The following is an 18,883-nucleotide window of genomic DNA, read 5'->3' on the forward strand; positions in this document are numbered from 1 at the left end:
TAATTTTTGTATTTTTAGTAGAGATAGGGTTTCACCATGTTGGCCAGGCTGGTCTTGAACTCGTGGCCTCAGGTAATCTGCATTCCTCAGCTTCCCAAAGTGCTGGGATTACAGGCATGAGCCACTGCACCAAGCAACTATTACATTTTCAGTACAATGGTTCAAGAGTTAGGTATGTGTGTGTGCATGTGTGTGTGTAATATATGTAAACATCTATGGGTGTATTAGGTTTTTAATACAACATTTCAAGAAGCATATTAGGAGAAATAAAAGTCAATTTTCTTTTCAAAATGACTTGTCTTAATAAAATGTATTTAAAAATACCTAGCAAAATACAATATTAAGTTAGTTCCCATTTTTAAATAAACTGTGATTTAATCTCAAGCTCATAGATCCTTTGAGATAATATTGTCTATTATCTGAAAATTCAAAAAAAAAATGGGAGATGCTTATGTAAATATAGTAAAATTTGTATTTCATTCCTGAGAGCAGAAACATTTCAGTAGTAAAATTTGCGATAAAAAATGCTTATGGAAGGATAGACAATGCTCTAGGACTCTAATAGTAAGCACAGGAATGTGTCAAGAAGCCATACAATCTTTATATCATTTTGATTCCTACCTGAAAAAGTGTCATTTCTTGCTAAATCCAGCAAAGCAACAAAGAAAAATTATTATTCACCTTTTTCTCTCAGTGTTTTTCCTAACCCTATTTCCTATTTCCTATTTCCTAACCCTATTTTATTTCCTAACCGTATCCTATTTCCATTATTTAAAAAAAGCATTTTTGATCTGGTAGAAAATTAGAATTAGACCTTGCTTTTACTGTCATCACAAGAGCATTTTATCAAGTTTAAAAAAATAATGACGTAATTGTTATATATTGTATGCTAATCCAAATTATTTTATTACCACGTTATGAATTATAATTTATATCTATTCTCAAAATTAACAAGGAAGAACATTGCATTTCCCTACTTGAGAGGAGAATTAGTTACACATGCTATGTAGAGGGCTGTATTTATCATTGTTTTTCACAGCTGGTATGACTGTTTCTCCTATAATAGAGGTGGGCTTGCAGCCAAAAACGCATGATTCATCCAACATTTATTTACCATGTAACTTATATGTCCTGAATGTTTAAGTAGTTATTGCAAATTAGGGAATATGGTGTTGAAATATGGTTAACTAAAAATTACAGGAAACACCTGTGTTTTCTTTTTGCTAACAATCTTGCAAAGATAACTAATTCAAAAAGATATCATGTTAAATATTATAATTCATTTGGTGAAGAAAAATGTCAAATACAGAGAATAATTGAGAAACAAGGTTTTTTAGGAATAGAATGTTGGGATGAACAGGGAATGCCTTTCTGAGGAAATGGAATTTAAGCTGACCAATAAAAATGCATCTTACAGGAGAAAATGTGCTTTGCAAATGAGAGGAACAGCAGAATTCCCAAAAGACCTAAAGGAAACCTGATGGTGAAATGAGTTATGCCATGTTCATGATGGTGTATTAGTTGACTTTTGCTACATAAGGGATCATCTCAAATCTAAGCATCTCAAACAACTTTTACTTAGCTAAGCATCTCAAACAATCTCTCTGTAGATTATGATTCTTGGTTGGAAATCTGGGCTGTGCTTAGCTGGGAGGCTTTTCAGCCTAGAGTCAGCCTCGAGTCAACTTCCAGGTCATTTGGGTGCTTATTGGCCAAGCACTATCTCAACAGGATGCCTGTCTCTGCTCGTAAGTAATATCATCCTCTAACAAGCTAGTGAGGACTCTTCATGGAAACTTGTAAGGGTAGCATGTAGATGTGTTCAAGTTCTCTGGCAGTGAAAGCTACCTAGTGTCAGTGTTACCTCGCCGATCCAGAATGTCCAAATAAGTAAATCCAGAAAGATACAAATGAATGGGCAGTTTCCAGTGGCTGGGGGAAAGACAAAATGGAAAGTGACCACCAATTGGTACAGTATATTGGGGGAATAGGGGATCATGAAAACGTTCTGCCATTAGACATTGTTGATTATTACACAGATTCATGAATATATTAAAAACCATTGGATTGCATACTTTGACATAGTGATGTGTATGATACACTAATCATATCTCAATTAAGCTATTTATATACCTATCTGTATCTAATTTATCTATCAACCAAATAAATTAAGACAGTCTATGTATATAGACAAATAGAACAGAAACCAGGTACGGTGGCTCACACTTGTTATCCCAACATTTTGGGAGGCCGAGGTGGGTGGATCACCTGAGGTCCAGAATTTGAGACCAGCCTGGCCAACGTGACGAAACCTCATCTCTAGTAAAAATACAAAAATTAGCCAGGAACGGTGGTGTGGGCCTGTAATCCCAGCTACTTGGGGTAGCTGAGGCAGGAGAATCACTTGAACTGGAAGTCAGAGGTTTCAGTGAGCCGAGACTGCACCATTTCACTCCAGCCTGGGTGACAGGGCAAGACTACATCTCAAAAAAAGAAAAAAAATAGAGCAGAACAAGGTAGGCAGAAACAGACTCTGGTAGATGTAAAACTTGGCATGTAAGTAAAGAGCTATAATACCTATGTAGCTGAAAATGGAACTGTTATCTAAGGGAATAATTCAAATAACCGGTATACTATACCATCAGATAAATAAATTCCAGTTGACTTATGACCCATATGACAAATAAAACTTTAAAACTGTTAGGAGAACATGTAATCAAATAAAATGTCTTTATGTTTTTGGATTAAATAAATAATACTTTTTTTTTAAAAAAGAGACATTATGGAGAAAACAGTGATAAATTATAATACATATGCATTTTAAAGAATTGTTTTATATAATTAAAAAGCAATAAAATAGTTAAAGGCAACAGACTAGATATCTCCAGTGCTCAACTGTGTAAACTTGGGCAAATTACTTAATCTCTGCATACCTAATTTTCCTCACTACAAAATGATACTAGTTACACATCTCATAAGGTAGTTACAAAACATATATATTCAGAGCTGGGCACAGTGGCTTTCACCTGTAAAACAGCACCTCGGGAGGCCAAGGTAGGAGAATCACTTGAGGCCAAAAGTTCAAGACCAGCCAGAGACAAATAGTGAGATCCTCTCTCTACTAGAAATTAAAAAAAAAAAAAAAAAAAAAAAAAAAAAAAAAAAAAAAACTAGATGTAGTGGTGCACAACTGTAGTCCCAGCTACTCAGGAGCCTGAGATGGAAGGATCACTGGAGCCCAGGAGTTGGACGCTGCAGTGAGCTACAAATGCTCTCCAGCCTGTGTGACAGAGCAAGACTTTGTGTCTAAGAAACAAACAAATGAAATGCAAATTAATTATGCATAAAGCCCTTAGAACAGTATGCAGCACTGATATGCACTGTTAAATGTTTGCCTTTACATCCTCAAAAAGAGGCCAGCATTCATGAATGTAAAGATTTCCTGCAAACCAATAACAGATGTTCAGCCACTCAAAAATTGTCTTGCTATTCAAGAAAAGAATTTAGAATGATCAAGACAGCAAATACAGAAATGCACATGTGCACTAGTTTTAAGGAACTTGCAAATTGAAATATAAACTGTCAATATTTTAAATATTTTATACACATCAAAGTGGCAAATATATTGTCTGATAATAACAAATATTGGCAAGAGGATGGGGGTGCAGAGTTTTCTTACCTGCTAGTGACTGTGTAACATTGTACAACTTGTTTGGAAAGAAATATACCAGGATTTACTGAAGATAAAATTAGTACTATCCTATTTATCAGTTAGCTACTACTACCTAACAAAGCATTTTAATATTCATTCCCTTAAAACAAGAAGCACTTACTACTGCTTATCAGCCTATTCATGTTGTTAACTAAATTTATTTTGGTCTTGGCTGTGCTCATTGGTATGTATTTATTGTTGATTTGGGGTGAGCTCTCTCAGATAACTGGGGGTTTGCTGGAGGTAATTTTGCCTAGGTTGGGGCCAATGGGTTTTTCTTTATGGCATGTCTTGTTTTCCAATCCACTAGTCTGCATTTTTCAGAAGGCAGTGGTAGAGTTTCAAGAGATTAAGAATATGTACGTGGGATTTGAGTTCCAGTCTTGGAAATAGCACATCATTATATGTTTTTATTTTGAAAAAACATGATTATAAAGCCACTCAAGATTCAAGGGGTGAAAATACAGACTGTATCTCTATGTATGAAGAATAGCAAATTCATGGGATGGATTATAGAACTAGGGACCCCTTTGACCTATCAATCGACTACACCCTGTAATTCAACATTGTCTATCTAGTAGTTATGTGCCCTGGAGCTGGTGTCTTCAAACTGACAGAGGCCTTTTTAAAAAATGTTCAAAGTATGACTCAGCTGATGATTTTAAAGAAACCAACTTTCACGTACTCAATCTCCAGCTGTTATCTTTCCTAAGCCTTCCTGGTCACCAAAATCTCTTCCCGTGTCACAAAAGGGTGACCTTTAGTATGCAAGACACATTTGTACTAACCTGCCAGAGCTTGTAATAAAAGAAGTATCCTTCCGAATGCTGCTTTCTGGGAAGCCACTTTACTGAAAGCTCCGTGAAGTAAAACCTCCCAGGCAGGCGTGGTGGCTCACACCTGTAATCCCAGCACTCTGGGAGGCTGACAGAGGTGGATTACCTGAGGTTAGGAGTTTGAGGCCAGCCTGGCCAACATGGCAAAACCCCTTCTCTACTATAAATGCAAAAATTAATTAGGCATTCTGGTGCATGCCTGTAATCCCAGCTACTTGGGAGGCTAAGACAGGGAGAATGGCTTGGACCCAGGAAGTGGAACTTTCAGTAAGCCAAAATCACTCCATTACACTCCAGCTTGGGTGATAAGAGCAGAACTCCATCTTACAAGGGGAAAAAAAAAAAAAAAAAAGCCTCGCATCTTATACATATTTCTATTAAGAGTGAAGCTTGATCCTGTTCTGATATTCCTATTTCAGAACAAGAAAAAATAAGCCATAAGTTATCTAAGGCAATTCTTCCAAATGCAGAAATTGAACTTTACTGTCAAAAACCAGGTTTTCAAAGTGCACTTACATTGGGTGAAGCCCATCGGTAAATGATCCAATCTGAAAATCTTCTGAAAGCCATCTTTCAATTTCATTGTGGTAGTAGTATTCAAGTGGAGGTTCAGATAGATTTCAGAATATATGCATGCAAGGTTTTCCCCAGCCAGAGTCTGTTCTCTGTGCTCATTGGAGGAGAACAGAGGGAGTATGTATGGAGGAAAGAGGGAGTGTTCAGGTTGTGTATCTCTTCTTCTCATCTTTCTGGGGCTACTCTTGTTCCTTCTGTTCCCTCCCCCTCCAATCCACGCTTTCACTCAGAGCAGCCTGTTTTCTTTGCTCCATTAAATATATTACTGGCCCTAGCTCTTCTATGCATATTTAGCAGCCTTAACACTCTTCCTCACCATCCACCCTTCCATCCCGACTCTCCTATCAGGAAGAGCAGAGGATCCTAAATTCATGCGTGCATTTTCTTGCCACATTGGAATTATCTGTGTGCATGTCTGTCTCTGATGTTCATTTCCTTCTTCAGTGTGAGTATGTATTTACCTCTTTTAGCCAGGACTGTATGCCATTACCTCTCTTAGCCAGTTAAAAGATTCAATACATATTTGTAGAAGGAATGGGCTTATCATCGAATAAACCCATGTGTCATAGTCAGTCTGTGAAGACAGACCAGTCACCTCCTTGCTGGAGAGAACTGGGGATTATAAACTCTTCCCCAGTTGCCTTTCTGCACTGGATTACAAGATTAACCCTGTATTCCTCTGTGACCAAGTGATAAAATAATCAATCACATCCACATCTATCATGGCCAAGAAAACATTTATTTCTTCACCTTCTCCCACAGGAAAATTGCCCTGTATGGAAAATAATGTAGTTAGCTAAAAAAGTCTCTTTCTCTATGTAAGATAACAATAGCAAGTTGAAAATTAACCTTGTCCTCTTAAAAGAAAGGAATATATAGTAAAATACGAACTACTAAATATATTTTAATATAATATCTCATGAAGATCAATAATGCTAAGGTTCTTTTTCACTATTTCCTTATATTCTTGCTTAGATAACAAGATCACATTTGTATTTGATGACTTTTGATGATGATTTAGATATATAAGTGGCAATAACATTAATATATATTATAAACAGATTTAAATTATTTCCTGACACATAATGTTAACAGCAGTACGTGTGACTCTGAGGTTTTCCTTTGATGTTAATATTCACTTTCACAATAGTCCTCATTTTCCAAATTCTTTTCTATTTTCTTTTTGCTATAAGGTCTAGCTGTGTCACCCTGGCTGGAGTGTAATCACACAATCTCAGCTCACTGCAACAGGGTTCAAGTGATCATCCCATCTCAGTCACTTGAATAACTGGGACAACAGGCATGTACCACCATGTCTGGCTAATTTTTTGTGATTTTTGTAGAGATGACGCTTCACCGCGTTGGCCAGTCTGGTCTGGAATTACTGAGCTCCACCTACTTCAGCTTCCCAAAGTGCTGGGATTAAGGCATAAGCCACCATGCCCATGTCATTTTCCAAATTATTTATGAAGTGTTTCTCTTACATCTATAACATAAAACACTATTTTTAAAAGACTGACTTTGAAAATAACATAGATAAAGCACTAAATGTGAACATCAGAAGAACAGGTTAAAAAATGCTGGAATATTCTTCAGGATTAGGGAGATTTAGATTTAAAAAAAATTAAATCTTAATAACAGAATGATTGTACTTTTGTTTAGAGTATTTAAATCTCATTTAGAGCTAGTTCTATACAGAGGTTTTACAGAGATGCTAAGTGTTGTATGAAAAGGAATATTATTCTGGCATTTTGAGGAAGGGTAAACAGAGAAGAGAAAGGAAACTCACAGCCTACCTAGGTTTCGTTTGGGCTTTTTTGCATGTGTGTGTGTCCAAGCCACAAGCTGGGTTTATTCTTGAATAAACACTAGCCAAATTGTTTTTCCCGAACCTTCTATTACCTGCATTTACATAGACCATAGTTGTATCCGAACTAGATAATCAAGATGACTTTTTTTGTTTTAAAGACATTTAGTTAGTTGTAATTACATGGACAGAGCAGCAGTTTGTCGAAAAAGAAAGAAAGGATTAAAATATTAACCATACATAGGAAAGGCAGTATCTAATTATATTTGTGGGGTCAGGCTCTGCTAAATAAGACTAATTTAAAATTGAGATTTGGCAAGTACTTTCTACCAAACTGTCAGCAGAAGTTATTTTTGCAACTAACAAGCTGATTTGGAAATTTCCATGGAAAGTCAGAGGATCTAGAACAAGCAAAAAGACCTTGGAAAAAGGGAAGAAAGTTGGAGAGCTTCCATTTCCCATATGCAGAAAGCTGAAACTGGACCCCTTCCTTACACCTTATACAAAGATTAACTCAAGATGGATTAAAGACTTAAACTTAAGACCTAAAATCATAAAAACCCAAGAAGAAAACCTAAGCAGTACCATTCAGGACATAGGCATGGGCAATTCTTCATGACTAAAACACCAAAAGCATTGGCAATGAAAGCCAAAACAGACAAATGGGATCCTTTTAAACTAAAAATCTTCTGCATAGCAAAAGAAACTATCATCAGAGTGAACAGGCAACCTACAGAATGTAAGAAAAATTTTGCAACCTATCCAACTGAAAAACGGCTAATATCCAGAATCTACAAAGAACTTAAACAGATTTACAAGAAAAAAAACAAACAACCCCATTTAAAAGTGGTTGAAGAATATGAATAGACACTTCTCAAAAGAAGTGTCTGCAGCCAACAAACGTACGAAATAAAGCTCATCATCAGTGGTCATTAGAGAAATGAAAATCAAAACCACAATGAGATACCATCTTATGCCCTGTTAGAACAGCGGTCATTAAAAAGTCAGAAAACAACAGATGCTGAAGAGGATGTGGAGAAATAGGAATGCTTTTACACTTTAGGTGGGAGTGTAAATTAGTTCTACCATTGTGGAAGACAGTGTGGCAATTCCTCAAGGATCTGGAACTAGAAATACCATTTGACCTAGCAATCCCATTGGATGTTTACCCAATTCCTTTGGGTATATACCCAAAGGATTTTAAATCATTGTACTATAAAGACACATGCACACGTATGTTTATTGCAGCATTATTCACAATGGCAATGACTTGTAACCAACCAAAATGCCTACCAATGATAAACTGGATAAAGAAAATATGGCACATATATACCACGGAATACCATGCAGCCATAAAAAAGGATGAGTTTATGTCCTTTGCAGGGACATGGATGAAGTTGGAAACCATCATTCTTAGCAAACTAACACAAGAACAGAAAACCAAACACCACATGTTCTCACTCGTAAGTGGGAGTTGAACAAGGAGAACACATGGACACAGGAATGGGAAAGTCACACACTGGGGCCTCTCAAGGGCTGGAAGGGTAGGAGAGGGAGAGCATTAGGAGAAATACCTAGTGTACATGCTGGGCTGATGTGTGCAGCAAACCACAATGGCACATGTATATCTATGTAACATACCTGTACATTCTGTACATGCACCTCAGAACTGATATATACTCACTTGGGTATAAATTTGTACCAATGAAATATAATTAATTACAGTTGGCCCTTGAACAACACAAGGTTTAGAACCCCTGCACAGTCGAATATTAACTTGTAACTTTTTACTCCCCCAGTGCTTAACAACTAATAGCCTACTGTTGATTGGAATACTTACCAATAACATAAACAGCTAATTAACACATCTTTTGTATGCTATATATACAATACACTGTATTCTCCAAATAAACTAAGTTAGAGAAAAGAAAATGTTATGAAGAAAATCATAAGGAAGACGAAATACATTTACTTCTCATTAAACAGAAATCGACCTTCTTGAAGGTCCTCATCCTCATCTACATATTTAGTAGGCTGAGGAGGAGAAAGGAGAGGAGAAGTTGGTCTTTCTGTTTCAGGGATGGATTGTAGAGGTGGAAGAAAAAAGTAGATCTGCACAGTTCAGACCTGCATATGTCAATGAGCAGTTATAAAGAGTTTAGAAATAAATCCTTCAATTTATAGTCAATAGATTTTTTTAATGGTGCCAAAACAAAGGAGGCAAAGATAGTCTTCTCAATAAATGGCATTGAGACAATTAGTTATTCATATGTAAAAAGACGAATTTCAACCCTTACCTCTTATTATAACCAAAAATGTATTCAAAATGAATGACAGATGAAAATGTAATAATTAAAACTCTTAAACTTTTAGGAAACATCAACAACATAGGACAATGTCTTCAGGGCCATGGACTGGGAAAGATTTCAGAAATACGAGTTCCAAAGTACAATCATTAAAAGAATTGATCAGTTGAACTTCAAAAGTACAATCCTTTAAGGAAAAGCACTGATCAGTTGAAAGTCATCAAAATGAAAACCTTTTCCATTTTGAGACACCATTGAGAAAACCAAAACACAAGCCGTAAACTGCGAGGGGAGGTTGGCTAACTATGTTCCTGGTAAAAGACTTTTTATCTAGAAAATGTGTAAAGCAAAACAAAACACTATTCAGTAATAAGACACAAATTATTTTTTCATGGGCAAAAATAAATTATTCAGCATTTCACTAAACAGAGTATACATGAGAAGATACTTAATATCTTAGACATTAGCTAAAAGCAAATTAAAACTACAGTGAGGTCAGATGTGGTGGCTTATGCCTGCAATCCCAGCACATTGGGAGGTCAAAGTGAGTGGATTATTTGAGGCGACAAGTTCAACACCATCCTGGCCAATAGAAAAAGACCCCATGTCTACCAAAAATAATATAAAAATTAGGCACGGGTAGTGGTGCAGGCCTGTAGTCGCAGCTACTTGAGAGGGTGAGGCATGAGAATTGCTTAAACCCATGAGGTGGATGGAGGTTGTAGTGAGCCGAGATCACACCACTGCTCACCAGCCTGACTAACAAAGCAAGACTCTATTTTGAAAAATAAAAACAAACAAAAAAACCCTACCATGAGACAAAATTTTACACCCATAAGTATGGCTATAACAAAACAAAACAAAAAAGATATTAACAAGTGTTGGCTAGGTAATGGAAAAAATAGAGACCCTTTATATCACCATTAGTGAGAAGGCCAACTATATTACAGCTCGTCTGAAAAATCATCTGTCAGTTTCTTAAAACATTAAACATAAATTTGCCATGTGAGATAACAATTTCAACCCTAGATATCTATGCAAAGATATGAAAACATATATTCATGCAAAAAATGGTATGCAAATAATTGTTCATAGAAGTGTTATTAATAATAATAAACAAGTGGAAATAGACCACATGCCACTAAAAAAAAAAAAATGGATTCAAAAGATGTGGTATACCCATACAATGGAAAATAAGTTAACCATAAAAAATTATTGATGCATGCTACAATATGGATGGACATTGAAAATGTTATGTGAAGTAAAAGAAGCCAGTGTAAAAGACTACATATTATATGAGTTCATTTATATGAAATGCATAGAAAAAGGCAAATCTTATAAAGACAGAAAGTGGATCAGCAAGACTGTCACTCCAACACACCCACCCAAGTCTGATTTTAAAGGGTATGAAGCCCCATTAAATGGATGTTATTTAAGTTTTGTTTGATATATGGAAACAGCAATATCAAGTCTTGGTTTCAAAATATGTTTAACCTCTTCTGAGTTATGTAGAACTGGAAAATATTTTTTACTCACAAATGTTGGACATGACAGTATTTCCCCTCTGCCTTAATCCACTTATCCTGCAACCCTATAGGAAGCCAAAAACTGTTTTAATTGATTGACACAGTAAAAGTTATTGATAGTTGGATATGCACACATGGGCTGCATCTGTCTATAAAAAGGAAACAATGGAGCCAATTTTTTAAGTAATTCAAGCAAAATTAAATGTTCACACCTTTTAAACCTGGAAACTATACAAAGCAAAATGGTGCTCTGTACACGAAGAGCATAAGGTAGTTTTTGCTATCTTTAAGCGTCTTCCTGCATTTTGCCTATATTTCCTATGCAGATATTATTCAGGTGATCAGGTAGGTGACTTCAATTTTTATGTTTTTCAACAAATCCAAGTACCAATAGCTTTCAAATGATATTTAATAACTATTTTAAACACAGAAGACCTAGTCTATAATATTTTGTCCTGATATAAATACTTATTGCAAGTAGTAGATGGTAATAGAAGAAAACAATACTGAATAATGGGTAGTGGTTCTTTAAACATGGAATAGAGATAAATCTTAGAAATTTATGACATTTCTAACTTTTGGAGATTGTGCAGTTTTAAGTTTTTAATGCATGCAATTAATGTCAATTTTATATTTTGATTAAAGTATTCTCATGTTTGCTGTATGTATTTTTGCTTGCCTTATGACAATTTCTAACCATACTGTATCAGTAACATTTCAAAAATGTATTTAAATTATAACATGTTAAAATCAAAGGACTGTCAAATATGCCATATGGATTTCTTTTAAGAATGTGGGAAATAACTTTAATAATTTTTCTCTTTTTTAAAAACTCACATTAGCATTTCTTTGCAATAGCATCATTTTAACCCCCAACTGCATATTCACAGGATAACTAGCATTTTTTACCAGTAACATTTTGAATTTCTTCTTCTTGACATCTTTATGTTTATATGCATTTTGCATTTCTCTATCTCATTTTTTTGAAATCCAGATGTGGCCAATTTCAATATTTTGTGTTACATTCATTTTTTTTTTTTCTTTTACTAGCTAGCATCTCTCTTTTATGGATTTTTCGCAAATGAGTTGTTTTTGAATTCTCTTTCATCCCTTTATTTTCCTTTTCAATATCACCCCAGGAACCATCATAAAGAGAAACGCAGATGATATAACCAGTAATGACCGTGGTGAAGATAAAGGTATTTTTTGATTTTTCAAAGCTCAACCCCGATGCATGATTTTATATCTGTCTATCTCTCTCTGTGTGTTTTATTTTTTCATTTTTTCATTTCAAACTTTTTTTTCTTCCCTTATTTGACTCTAGTACACTTTGATGTGCTTCTTTATTTTCTTCTTATACAGAAATCACTGTCATTTTTAACCCCAGTTACCATGCACAAGAGACAAATCACTGTGTGGAAGTATAAATATTGTTTCTATACATGAAAAGAGTAATGAATTATTGTTCACAGAGAAGCTCACCTTTTTTTTTTTTTTTTTCTTTTTTTGGCTTGGTCACAAGAAGAAAAAGTAGAATTTTAAAATATGCATGTATAGTCTGTTTTCTCCCTTCCAAATGTTATTTTGTAAGTTAATATACTACTTTGGAGCTTTGGTCTTCCTAATTAGTTTTGCAAACTGCAAAACTCTTCAGCACCTTAAAATAATTATTTCAATGGGACTGAAATTTCAGTTTTGTTTGTTTGGTTTGCTGTTCTTTGCAAACATATTGATTCGAACACAGCCATCCAATAATCTGCTCACAGTGAAGTACATCAAAAAACGTTTTAACAAGATGCTGTTGTTAATGAATCCTGATGCTTTCAGTACTGCCTTTTACAGCATTTAAAGAAAAGAAATAGCTCAGAAATGAAAAATGACAAAAGGCTAGCTATGTCCATCTTTGTTTTCACACCACACCACTGTTCTTTGAAAATATATGTTTCTCCTTAAAATGTTTTGTTGCTGTGAAGTTTCTTTTTAAGGTGACAAAATTGCTCAATAAATTATCTACCAATAGTGGAAATATTTTTCATAAAGATGGAATATCTGTGCACTCATGCAGAAAGCACACACACACAGTTTTTCTCCTCTTTGTGGAGAAGAAATTTTTTTTTAAAGGAGAAGCTACAAGAAAGTACTCAAGCAAGGCCTTCCACATTGGTAAGGCTCTATACGATTAGCTAACTGCACAATTTTTTCCCATCTGGGTAGAAAATGCATGGAATTCCATTTATTTTTCCTAAACAATAAGGCCCTGGCTGGACCTTTGGGTCTCTGTCTGAAAGGCCAAGCCCAAAAGTGAGTGCTGTATCATCCTTGCTGGTCAAGCCCCATTTCGTTGAAAGCGTCTTTTTTACCGGTTCTTGTAGTTGCTCCCTTCCTTGCTTATCTTCATAAATCAACTATTCTCCAAGAAAAGAAGTCTTGCCAACACTCTTTTCATGCCTGGTCTTCCATTAACATTTTGATTATTATTATTTTTACTGAGCCCATAGGGTTGTCATTGCCTTAAGTAGCTCTCTAAGAGGTCTTGATTCTGAAGGTGGTAGAAGTTCAAAATATACATCTTCTTCTGGTAGCCCCTTCTTTGATAAGGGCTTCCAAATGCCTGACATTTTATCAGTATTGAGCAAATATATAAAAATGAAATAAACTTTTGTTCTCTCATACCTTATACTGCTCTGATTTGTATCCTGTTTGGTCTCCTCTAACATACTTCCTTTTGATAATTAAGATCTATTATCACATTGTTCCCAGTGAATGTTTATTACGATTAAAATGCCATCGAATTTTCTCTTAATATTGATGAGTTGTGATTTTTTGACTTTGCTTCAATATAACAACTGGTTATTACTTCCACAAGTTCAAGAGAATCTTGTCATATGTTTTATGAAAGATAAGAGATATGAATTTCACATATTTTCCAAGGGAGCACTTTAAAGCAGTCCTTCAAAATCTCTACTTATTATTTTTCCCACAATTTACTAGCCAACTGCTGGTAGTAATAAAAGAAATGAGGCCAAAACATAGGAAATTAGGAACCAGAAAGAAGCAGTGAATCATGAGAAAAGCCATTTTTTATTCATATAGCAGAAGACATTTTCCATAGGGTATGATGAATAAATGATTAATAGAAGATTTTTACTTTATATTTGAATTTAATATGAGAAATAAAAGCTACTTTCCTGCCATGGATTAAATATCTACAAAGAAATATTTGGGTAATGTGACACTGTTTTGTGTCAAGTTACTGTGACCAGTGCCTATGTCATGTCTTCTGTGTGCACTCAGTAAAATTGTGATCATAATTCATTCAAATTGGAGCCACTGTCCAAACAATGGTAATTCATATCCTCAGAATTCCTTTCTGGTATCTCAAAAGTGTCCCTGTGAATTATGAGGGGAAAAAATTATTGAAGAAAAAATTGAAAATAAATGTGCATACATACTTGGAGTTTTCTTTTAGTAACAAAGATATTTAAATTATTTGTACACACACACACATCTGTATCTAGAAATGTTTATAGGGGAGGTCAGTTTTCTGAAGACTAAATGCAGCCCTAATGGCAGATTAATGTTATAAACAGGTTGTTTAATCACAACTTTTCTTTCTTTCTTTTTTTTTTTTTTTTTTTTTTTTTTTGAGACGGAGTCTCGTTCTGTCGCTCAGACTGGAGTGCAGTGGCCGGATCTCAGCTCACTGCAAGCTCCGCCCCCCGGGTAGCTGGGACTACAGGCGCCCGCCTCAGCCTCCCGAGTAGCTGGGACTACAGGCGCCCGCCACCTCGCCCGGCTAGTTTTTTGAATTTTTCAGTAGAGACGGGGTTTCACCCTCTTAGCCAGGATGGTCTCGATCTCCTGACCTCGTGATCCGCCCGTCTCGGCCTTCTAAAGTGCTGGGATTATAGGCTTGAGACACCGCGCCCGGCCAATCACAACTTGTCAGAGAGCAGGCACTGTAGTCTCCAACTTTCTATCATTACAGATCACTGTTTTTACATCATTACTAATTTAAATAATAAAGTAAATTATGAAGAGGAATCATTGGCTGTAAGTCATAATGGGAGTTTATAGTCCCTGTGAAAATAGAAAGCATCTAAATAAGTTGGATTCTTTTAAATAGAAAATGTAATAGTAGTCATATTCCTTAGAAACCCTTATAAAGGGTCATATCATCCATAAAATTAATGTGCTTACTGCAAGTCAAAATAGGGAAATCAGTGAATCTCTTTTGTTCTTAATTTACCATCAGTGAGTCAGTAAGATCTTTATTGTGTTTCCTTACATTGCTTTTCTTCCAGATATTCATGAACAGAGTAGTAAGAAGCCAGTTATGGTCTATATCCATGGGGGATCTTACATGGAGGGCACTGGTAACATGATTGATGGCAGCATTTTGGCCAGCTATGGGAACGTCATCGTTATCACCATTAACTACCGTCTGGGAATATTAGGTAAGCGATTTCATCATGTGAATGACTGAGCAAGAAGAAACACGAAAGGTCCACTTCTTGGTTTGATGGGACTCATGGATTTGAATCCTGTTATTCCAGTTCCTGATTAATTCCACTTTATGGTATTTACTTTATGTGATCAGATATTTTTTTTTTCCTTTTTCTAACTTCATGCAACATAGACATTTCATTGTTTTATTATTTTTTTCATTCACTTCTGATCCAATAATTTTATTTTATGTAAGTTGAATCCCTTCTCAAACCAATGGCCACTTCAAGATCATCAAGATAAAATGAAATTTTATTTAAAGCATGTTTCTTCTTTGGAATTAAATGAATGTGTATTTATCTACATAGGCGTGTATAATGAACACATATTTGGTGATATAATTAGTAATGGCCATAGATCTTAGCTATCTGGTGTGATTGTGTTAGTGCATGAATTAGTATATTATATGGAGAAAAAGATTTTATCCAGTTCTCTGATTATGTTGAGGCTTTGGAAGATCTCCTGTTTGGGTTCCACTGCATTTGCATGCAAGGAACCTTAAGTATTAGTTGACTTTTATTGCATTTGATGATCTACGATTCAAGGCCAAGTACATGGAAATTCAAGTTTAGCTCCTCCTTGTTTAGGTGTTTCATTCGTTTTCTTCTAATTGTCGGATGGAAGATTATACAACTTCAGGGTAAGATTTCAATAACTTCTTAGATGACCTTTCCTGCTGTTGGCTAGTTTGTGAATAATATTCCTAGACCTCTGTAAAAAGTTTATTTTCTGTGCAAAAATCCTTTAAAATGATGTTCAAAACAAATTTTTTAACAAATTATCCATGAGAGAGGTGTGTATATTGGTTGCATTGTGATTATGATACAATATGAAATATAAAATACAATGGAGGCTGCTCATAGTAGCTCTCTCCTGTAATTGCAGTACTTTGGGAGGTCCAGGTGGGCAGATCACTTCAGGTCAGGAGTTTGAGTCCATCCTGGCAAACGTTGTGACACCCTGTCTCTACTAAAAATACAAAAATTAGCCAGATGTGGCAGCAGGCACCTGTAATACTACCTACTAAAGAGGCTGAGCCAGGTGAATCTCTGCAACTCAGGAGGCTGAGGTGTCAGTGAGCTGACATTGTGCTACTGCACTCAGCCTGGACAACAAAGTGAGACTCATCTCAAAAATAAATAAAATAAATAAATAAATAAATAGGACTAAAGGAGGTCAAACAAGAAATATGTCTGAAAATGTTTTCTTCAAATAGGTAAATATTTTCAAGAATATTTTATTTTCAATCAGATTATTTTATTGTGAGTGTGTCACTGTATCTTTTTTTTTTTTTTTTTTTTTTTTTTTTTTTTTTTTTTTTTTTTTTTTTTTTTTTTTTTATTCCTGTGTGAACACATTAACCTGTAAGAAACCATAAAAGGTGGTGAATTGCTGAGGCACCTTAGAGGTGACTTGAAACCAACACAAATTCCATCAATAATAGACTGGATAAAGAAAATGTGGTGCATATACCCCATGGAATATTATGCAGCCATATAAAGGATGAGTTCGTATTCTTTTCAGAGACATGGATGAAGCCAGAAAGAAATCATTGTCAGCAAACTATCACAAGGACAGAAATCCAAACACTTCATGTTCTCACCCATAAGTAGGAGTTGAATAATGAGAATACATGGGCACAGGGAGGGGAATATCACACACTGAGGTCTGTCCAGTAGTTGGGGGATGGGGAAGGGATAGCATTAGGAGAAATACCTAACGTAAATGATGAATTGAGGGATGCAGCAAATCAAAGTGGCACATGTATACCTATGGATCAAACCTGCATATTGTGAACATGTACCCTAGCACTTAAAGTATAATAAAAAAAGAAAAAAAGAAATAGAAACCCTAAGAGCAATGCATTTCTTACGTTGAAATACAAGTCACTGACAGGTTTTGTTAAAGTTATCTTTTGAACCATTGATAAAAAATTCAAAATTCCAGGTTGGCTTTTGCATTAAACAAAATAAACCCCAACAAAAAAAAAAACCTTTTAGTGTCAAACATTTTGTTATATTGTTTTTTTTTTTTTTTTTTTTTTTTTTTTTTCTAATTTTTTTGTAGTTTTCTGTGAGCCACATCTTGGTGGAATAATGTCTCTGAACTTTTGCGTAGCAACGATTGACCACTTCACGGAATATTTTTTGTAGGCTCTGGCCAGCTGCTTTGGCTACTAGTTTTGGAAACAGGAAATTGTGCTTTTGGTGTTTTAAAAAGGTCTACTCTGACAAAGGGCGGAAGGAGGAAAGCATGTATGAGGGCACTGCACAGGCCCTCTTCAAAGGGAGCAGTGTGTGCAATGCCTGTAGCCAGGCCACAAGGAAGAAAACTTGGGCATCCTTTGCTGAAGGAAGCAGTGGGCATTGAGAAAATTCTGTTTGCTGGAATTACAAAATATTATGTTGCATGCATGATGGATTGACGTGACTCATAAGATTGGTAAGATTGAGTTTCAAAAGAAATTGATCTCTTTTTCTCCCAAAACCCCAGTTGTATCAAACAACTCTACACTATATTTTTTAATCCGTTTTTTTTTTTCCTTCCTAAGTCAATTTCATATCTTGCAAAGTTGCCTGGGAACTATACACACTTATTTTAGAGGAAGAAAAAAACTCATTGAAAAATCCTCAGTCTACTTTGTGCTATGTAGATTTTTTTTTAAGTCATAAGATAACAGAAAGCTATAAAATTCATGGAGAAGAAACAAAAGAAGTGATTTAGCATGCTATATTGTCTATTTACATTCTTCCAATGAGCTAGTGTGGAAAAGCAAAATGCACTTTCATGTGATGCAATGAAATGTGCCAAGTTCGCCAATTATAAAGGGTGATAGAGACTTTAAAATGTGACTGTATTAATCTTTACTATGCATCTTGCATTCACTATCGTCCTCTTGAAAATGGCTAAGCAGCATTTACATTTATGATCATAATGGAAGTGGAATCTAACATTAGAAAGAACATAGATTGCAGCTTTGACATACAGGAGCTAACATCTTTCCTCTACCTCTACTGTGAGACAGCTAACTTTTTCTGAGACTCGTTCCTTAGGAGTAGAAGGCAGTGATACTCTCTCTTTTGCAAGGTTGTTGTACAGTATAAAATTTCCATGGTTCAAAATATCACACTTTACCTCATAAATATATAATCTGTATAATTATTTGTCAACAAAAAATAACCTTTTATAAGAGGTTTTATGGACTTATGTAGGTGAAGTTTCATAGGCTGTCAACAGAAATCATTATACCCAGTCACATTACAATTAGTGCTGTTAATACCATTATACATTGTATTAATGCTACTGTTCATCCACAGTAAGAATTGCAGCTGATCCAATATGTATTGGGTAATATCTATCAAATATTGGCATCCAAACTAAACCACATTAATTTAAAACATCATTACGGCTGGGTGCAGTGACTCATTCCTGTAATCTTAGCATTTTGAGAGGACGAGGCTGGCAGATTGCTAGGTCAGGAGATCGAGACCATCCTGACCAACGTGGCGAAACCCCATCTCTAAATATACAAAAATTAGATTAGTGTCATGGAGCCTGCCTGTAATCCCAAGCTGAGGAACAAGAATCCCTTGAACTCAGGAGGGGAGGTTGCA

At 35.4% G+C, this 18,883-nt stretch overlaps 1 protein-coding gene across 1 annotated transcript in view; it reads left to right on the forward strand.

The window, feature by feature from the left end:
* LOC104662014 (neuroligin-4, Y-linked-like) overlaps positions 1–17,694 on the forward strand; it is a 116,584-nt gene extending 98,890 nt beyond the window's left edge. The window contains exons 2-4 of the mRNA XM_030926334.1: positions 11,903–11,962; positions 15,068–15,220; positions 17,423–17,694. Of these exons, the coding sequence (XP_030782194.1) occupies positions 11,903–11,962; positions 15,068–15,220; positions 17,423–17,694 (485 nt within the window). The remainder of the gene's footprint in view (positions 1–11,902; positions 11,963–15,067; positions 15,221–17,422) is intronic.
* The last annotated feature ends 1,189 nt before the right edge of the window (positions 17,695–18,883 follow it).

Source organism: Rhinopithecus roxellana, chromosome 22 (genome assembly GCF_007565055.1).
Source record: "Rhinopithecus roxellana isolate Shanxi Qingling chromosome 22, ASM756505v1, whole genome shotgun sequence".
Lineage (NCBI taxonomy): Eukaryota > Metazoa > Chordata > Mammalia > Primates > Cercopithecidae > Rhinopithecus > Rhinopithecus roxellana.